The 7,637-nt window shown below is 42.8% G+C and overlaps 1 protein-coding gene across 1 annotated transcript; it reads left to right on the forward strand.

Annotated features, from left to right (window-relative positions):
* Positions 1 to 1,347: 1,347 nt before the first annotated feature.
* On the forward strand, positions 1,348 to 3,849 carry LOC311242392 (dynein regulatory complex subunit 4-like; the record flags this gene model as incomplete). The annotated part of the gene is made up of 2 exons (XM_084331348.1): positions 1,348 to 2,634; positions 3,844 to 3,849. The coding sequence occupies 2 exons, from the start codon at positions 1,348 to 1,350 to the stop codon at positions 3,847 to 3,849; spliced, it is 1,293 nt and encodes a 430-aa protein (XP_084187474.1).
* Positions 3,850 to 7,637: the final 3,788 nt, after the last annotated feature.

Here is a 7,637-nt window from a genome sequence, read left to right on the forward strand (position 1 = left end):
GCTGCTGGATGTCCGTGGAGAACCTGGTGGTTTGCATGCTCATCTGTATTTTACTTAAGCATCCCTGGAGACGTCAAAATCCACCACAATACCTACTCCCATTATGGGCGGTAAGTGTGTACACAAAGTTAAAACACAGATATACACATTCTCTCCTCAAGTAGATGTTTTTTTTTTAGTTATCAATGAATACATTTTTTTTTACATGTATTAACTATAGAATTGCCACAGTTATCTACAATAGCAACGATAAAGAAGTGCCAACCACATATTATTATAATAATTCATTTGGTTAATCAGAGTGTTTACCAATCGTATATTATCGTATTTTTTTTCCAAGTGTTATTTTTGATTACATCACTAAAAAAACAATAAAAGAAAAAAGACTCAGTTAATCAGATTAATCACTTCAATCCTTCAATTCAAATTGAGGATTTAGTTTAAAAAATAATTATTAAAAAAACCATTAAAAAAAAAGAATTTCGAATTTTTTTTTTTATTATTATTATATTTTTTTATTATTAAAAACGAAGGTTCGAACGTCCGTTCGAAGAACCCTGACGAAGTTTGAATCCCAAAAACAGGGGACAGCCTTACCAAACATTATTTATATTATTCAAATGGGACTCAAACATGTTCCGTTGTGATGTCACACTATGTCATAATCAAGCATTCGAGAACATTTGTGATGTCACAGTATGATGTCATAATAGAACATTCTAAAACATTTGTGATGTCACAGTATGATGTCATAATCAAACATTCTAGAACATTTGTGTATATATTCAACAATTCTCTCAGAAGATCTCATTGTGCATCTTGAGACAGGACTGAACAGTACTGAACAGATAGACTAAACAACATAGATTGAAGCCTGCATTTCTCAACCAAGGTGCCTTGCCGACCATTTTGCTGTGGAAAGGTGAGTGTCCACAACGGCTAGCTAGCTGTTCTACTTGAATACTGAATGTTAATTCAGGTTGACAGTTGACATCATTTGACAGTTGACAGGGGGCTGGAAAGTTGATTTAATAAAAGAAGTAAAAAAAAAGTATTCTGTACTTCTGTATGACAACTAATAAAGAAACTTGAACTTGAGATTAATCACTTTATTAAAATTGAGGATTTAGTTTGAGGATATAAAAAAATAAAATAAAAATTGAATGCATTTTTTTATTTTACTTTTTTAATTAAAAACGAAGTTTATTTTTTATTAAATTTTTTATTAACTGGGTCTCCTTGTGCTAACCATAGTGCTAGCTCTATCTAACTAAAGTTAGCTAGGCAACGTTAACTTCAGACCTCTATAATACTGCATATATAACTGTTTTTACGGACAATTTCAGGATGCCTCCTAAAAAGAATGGTGGAAACAAGAAGTCTGCCACGGAAAATAAACCTACGGAGGAGATGTCAAAGGAGGAGCCGGAGGAGGACATTGTGCGCCTTCGCGAGGAGCTGGACAGGGAGAGGAACTATTTCCAGTTGGAGAGGGACAAGATCCACACCTTCTGGGAGATCACCAAGAGAGACCTGGAGGAGAGCAAGGCCTACCTGAGGAACAGGGACAGGGAGATTGAGGAGGCAGAGGAGCGCCACCAAGTGGAGATCAAGGTGTACAAGCAGAAGGTGAAGCACCTCTTGTACGAACACAAGATAAGCATTTGTGAGTGGAAGGAAAAGGGCACGCTCTCCACTAAGCTGATGCAGGAGCAACAAGGCGAGGCGGAGAGTGAACTCCGTCGGGAGATCCGCACTCTCATGCTGGACATCAAGGAGAAGGAGCTCCCCAACGAAAATGATGTCAAAGAGCTCGAATTGAAAATCAACGAAGATTTAACCAAAACGAGAAATGACTTTGAGAAACAAGTCAGAGTGATTGAGGTGAAGTACGAGAGGAAGACGGGGCTGCTGCGGCAGGAGCAGGACCTCAGGAGGAAAGAGGAGATACACGAGATTGAGAAGAGGAAGGACAACCATATCACCACTCTCATCAAGAACCACGAGAAAGCGTTCACCGAAATCAAGAACTACTACAATGACATCATACGGACCAACCTGAAATACATTAAGGAACTAAAGAAAGACGTTGACGACCTGAAGAAGAGGGAGAAGCGTCTGGAGAAGGACATGGCGAAGGCTGTGCTCGAGAACGAGCCCCTCAAAGAGGACCTGCGGAAGACATTGGCGGATGTGGCCGCGCGGCAGAAGAGCATGGTCCACTACGAGACGGAGAAGGCGTCGCTGGCGGGTCACAAAGCACGCTTGAAGGTTGCAGACAAGGAGAATAAGTCTCTGAGATGGGAACACGAGGTTCTGGTGCAGAGATTCAGCAAGGTCCAGACGGAGAGAGATGAGCTGTATGAGAAGTTCACCCAGGCCATCCAGGAGGTGCAGCAGAAGAGTGACTTTAAGAACCTCCTGCTGGAGAGGAAGCTCGAGGGGCTGACAGACACCCTGGAGATGAAGGAGGCGCAGCTAAACGCGGTGCTCTCTTCTGCCACCACCCTGGACCCAACCGCCCTCAGTGTGGTCACACACAAGATCCAGGACGTTTTAGACTCCAAGAACATCGCCATCAAGGACTTGCAGTATGAACTGGCCAAGGCCAAGGCCCACAAGCAATTTGAATTTGTGTCCCGGACTGAGACACAAATTCTGCCCGGGACATTCAGACGCACCGGCTCACGCACCGGCCCACGCACCGCGCCACGCACCGGCCCACGCACCGCCCCACACACCGCCCCACGCACCGCCCCACACACCGCCCCACGCACCGGCCCACGCACCGCCCCACACACCGCCCCACGCACCGCCCCACACACCGCCCCACGCACCGGCCCACGCACCGCCCCACACACCGCCCCACGCGCCGGCCGTTATGAAACACTCGTCCAGTATTAAACAACCCAAGGCTGTGGCTAAGGAGTCAACATCAGGGAGACAAAATGTCAAGTTAGACCGCGCTCTCAAAGTCTGACACTGGGTGCTGTAATCCCAAAAAGTTGAATATGAAGAAAGCAGGAAAGCCGGACCAGCACTCTCAGGTTCATTAATATTTAATGGCAGCCTGAAATGGAAACAAACATGTTTCGGAACTATTGTTCCTTCATCAGTGTTATGGCTAGCAATGATATTACAGTCAAGATGGTGGTTATATACACCGGGTAGGTAATGACTTGACAGGAAATGACATCACGACGCAGGTGTGCCTGAGCTTATTGGTCCACAATGACCATAGGAATAACCTCAAAAAAGAGTCTATTCGTAAATACACAAATTATACATATATAAACCAAAACAAAGCTAAATTACCAGAAACATGATATGTAACATGCCCTTAGTTTCTAGGGCAAATTGAGCCCCTTTACATAATTAACTAAATAATTCCAAATTCTCTGAGAATCTTTGGAAAACCAAACCTCTTGCTTAAAAACAACAACAACATAATTAAACCGGAAATAATAATAATATAGGTATAAGGTGCTTAAAGGAAACAGGTTAAAACGTTCTCTTCATTCATACCTCTAGGTTCAATGCAATTGAACAGGTGGATATAACATTCCCGTTGCAATAGTAACTTGTGTCTGTCTCCCCCTCTCGCGGGCCTGTGGACTAATTCACGACTTGACATCTGAATTTCTCACTGAACATTTGTGTTCACTGATTCTCGATTTAAATGCTCTAGTTGTTTTCCCCACATAAGAAAAATTACACTGACATTTTAGCAGATACACCAGATTTGAGGAATTACACGTAATCCGCCCTTTAACGGGTATACTTTTGGCCGTTTTTGGGTGTGTGTAAAATTTGTCTTTAATCATGCCTTGCCATTGTACACAGGCTTGACAAGGGAAATTTCCATCAGGGATATTAGACATCAAATGTGTAGGTTGCCTTAAGGGCAAGAAGGTTAGATAGATTTGCTTGTCTCTTATAAAAATAATTAGGCGAATGTTGAAACGCTGCCCCCTATAAGAGGATCTATAAGAGAACATAAATCTACACCCCGCCCCTAGATGTGCACAGTGCACGCACACATATATATACCGTCAGGGGAAGAAATTAGGCCACTTTACTCGCCAAATGCAAGTATTTTTTACGTTTGGCGAGTGATTCATGAATCAGTCTGGCGAGCACTGCACAAGACCCGCGGACATATAATGTTTAATAAAAGTTCCCGCAGTACTGCCCAACCCGCGGACATATAATGTTTAATAAAAGTTCCCGCAGTACTGCCCAACCCGCGGACATATAATGTTTAATAAAAGTTCCCGCAGTACTGCCCAACCCGCGGACATATAGAATGTTTAATAAAAGTCCTGCGGTACTAACCATCAGTCAAGGGAGCACTCGCAAACAGATAACGTTAAACACAGCAGAAGATGGAAAACAGACAGACTGGCCAACGGGGAACTGCATCCAACTCTAGTACAACCCTCGAGTATAAGTTACTAAGGACACATTTAAATCACAGGAGTATGTTAGTCTATTGGAACTGTATACAGTAGTTAGCTTCTAGTTAGCGTTTTAGCTATAGCTGCTTGCTAGCTAACGTTAGCCCCGTGTGCTCAAAGCAGCCAGCCCCATGTTAGCTAGGTGTATCTCTGTTATGACTATAATGTTTCCAAAAACGCACCGGACTACGACGTAAGGTTAGACATTTTATTTCATGATCAAAAGCCCCTGGCTTGCACATCGCAGTCACGAAAGGGGCTAGCTCAACCAGTGCACAACAGCACACCAACCCAACTGACGTTACCACAACACTTGACGGTACTTCACAGCACTGTCGTAAGACCACCGTGCCGTCTTAAAGGCACAGTGAACACCGTTGTGATGCCACTCAGATGCATACACAACATTGACGCGGCTTGACAACCGAGGTTCAAAGTTAACTTGATTGATTGATTGAAAACTTTATTAACAGATTGCAGAATGGGTACAATACAGTATGGCTCAATACACACAATTGTTAAGGGGATGCAGACCAGAGAAAGACTTTCGTCTTGTTTACATCAGGGTCCCCCATTTTCAATTCATCATAACATTATGACATACAGATAGACAGTACTGCTACATCTATACATTTCACATCTATCTATACACTTCACAACATACTTCGGTTTTTTTCTTTCACTGCCCAACCCAGTCCAACCCAGCATCTTTCACTGCCCAGTTCAGCCCAACCCAGAATAGATCCCTCTTTCATGTTAATATGTTTTATGCTAATATTGTGAAGAGTAGAGACAGTTATTAATGTTTTATGTTAATAAATATTTTAAAGAGTAGAGACACGGTGTGATTATTACTATGATTGAAAATCAATTTAGACGAAGACATACAAAGAAGTAATTATCACAATTAGCGATTATTTTTTGGCTGGTAAAAAATCTGTTTGGCTGGTAAAAAAAATCAGATACTCGCCAGTTGGCTGGTAAGCCAAAAAGTTAGTTTCCTCCCCTGTAATACCGTTACTTCCTGTCACACGTTCTTTTTTTTGCTACACAATTTCAGTTAGATTCGATTTATTGTCCTTTAATTTTGCACTCATGACATTAGTTGCTTGCCGTTTAATCAACATCGAAAGACCCCCCACTTCCTCCCAGACACCCATTCCAAGAGCCTGTTCGCTTTTCCAGGTCTCTCTCTCTCTCTCTCTCTGTGTGTCTCTCTCTCTCTATCTGTGTCTCTCTCTCTGTGTGTGTGTGTGTGTGTGTGTGTGTGTGTGTGTGTGTGTGTGTGTCTCTCTCTCTCTCAGCTTGGAATGATGGTCAGCCAGCCATCTGGAGGCCGGGTCCCTCTCTGATGACCTCCTCCTCCAGCGTGACCATGAAGAGGCTGGGTCCCTCTCTGATGACCTCCTCCTCCAGCGTGACCATGAAGAGGCTGGGTCCCTCTCTGATGACCTCCTCCTCCAGCGTGACCATGAAGAGGCTGGGTCCCTCTCTGATGACCTCCTCCTCCAGCGTGACCATGAAGAGGCTGGGTCCCTCTCTGATGACCTCCTCCTCCAGCGTGACCCTGAAGAGGCTGGGTCCCTCTCTGATGACCTCCTCCAGCGTGACCATGAAGAGGCTATATATATATATATATATATATATATATATATTTTTTTTTAATGAAATTACTGTATATAGCCCTATGCTATATAGCCCAGCCGCATTTCATTGTATACCTGTATGCCGTGACAATTAAAACTCTTGACTTGACTTGACTTGACTTGCTTGACTATTATTTTAGGCATGGCAACAAATAAAATAATAATAAAATGAATAAATAAAATATTAAATAAATAAATAGGCTACACGTCTCTCTTTTTGTGTTACAAATTGTGCTCACCGATATGAACATAGGCATCTTTACTTACTTAAAAAAAGGAAACATCAAGAAGCGTTTTTTTTAACACAATGGGGACGAACAACGGAGATCTCCGTGTTGCGATTCCACCCGTTGTGGACAGAAGCATGGATTAAATCCGTGGCAAGTTGTTATTGCTTTTATTCCATATTAATAACCTATTCAAGGTCGGCGAGCGGCACTGCAGATTTACCCTACTCTATAAATTCGAGAAGGTGCAATACCGGCCAGATCCTCTTAGGGGCGCTATCGCGATAATGCAGTGTGCCCTGTGGCTGAACGGATCAGTCTTTTTTTTTTACTTTCAATGGAGATTTCAGTTAGCAGGATGTGCAGCATGTAGCTTGGATTACGTTTTGCATCGCAGATTTCACCATGCAATAAGGGGATTTATCATCAGCCAATGGACATATCGATCTACCAGATGGCGATCGATAACGGGGAAATGCTCGGGGGGATCCCACCGGACCACGGTAAGATCTTTTTCACGTAAAGTACATCCCGATCGGGCCTTGTTTTGATAGCCATCCAGGCGTTCGCCCTATGAGGCTAATGAGGCTAACGCGGTCATTGGTAATCATCACAAATCGTGCCGATCATATGCAGTTTGAGTTTTAACGAGCGTATCTATAACCGAAATGCCATTGGATTTAACGTTATTAGCTATTAGCCCATTATCTCGGCTTCCAGGAAATATACTAGACCAAATCCGGTATAATGCTTATATTCACGGCGCTATAAAATGAGAACGTATTGATGAAAAAAATATTTCTTTAAGCCATTTTGAAGGGACGGTTTATGGTCTCAATTCACAATGAGAATGGACAGATAGCAATACTATAAAGTATAGATTTAGCTGTACAAACAGCCCCACGTCTGTTTACATTTCACGGTCCTCTTGAGATTAATTAGACTCATCCCAGTGGCCGCGAAAGTGTTAATAAGAGAGCACTATCTCTCAACCAAAGCAATGCAACAGAACAATTTTGATTGACAGTCGATTCTGCCAATTACGTCACACCGCTTTCACCCGCCTCTGCTGTTCTTACCACCAATCGGCAAGCGCGTATTCGTTTTTTACTTCCGGGATGTCCGCCATTGATTTTGACGAGAGCTCAACAACAACGACAACGTTAGCTCCCCGCCGGCCACGAGTGGACTACCAGCGCTCCACAGGAGTACTAAACGAGGCATAATGATTTTACTGCAACGAATGTTATAATAAAAGCTTTTCTATACATTTGTCTGATTGAAAACTTTATTAAAAGATTGCAGAA

The sequence above is a fragment of the Notolepis coatsorum genome (assembly GCF_963971535.1).
Source record: "Notolepis coatsorum genome assembly, chromosome: 16".
In the NCBI taxonomy this organism is placed as follows: domain Eukaryota; kingdom Metazoa; phylum Chordata; class Actinopteri; order Aulopiformes; family Paralepididae; genus Notolepis; species Notolepis coatsorum.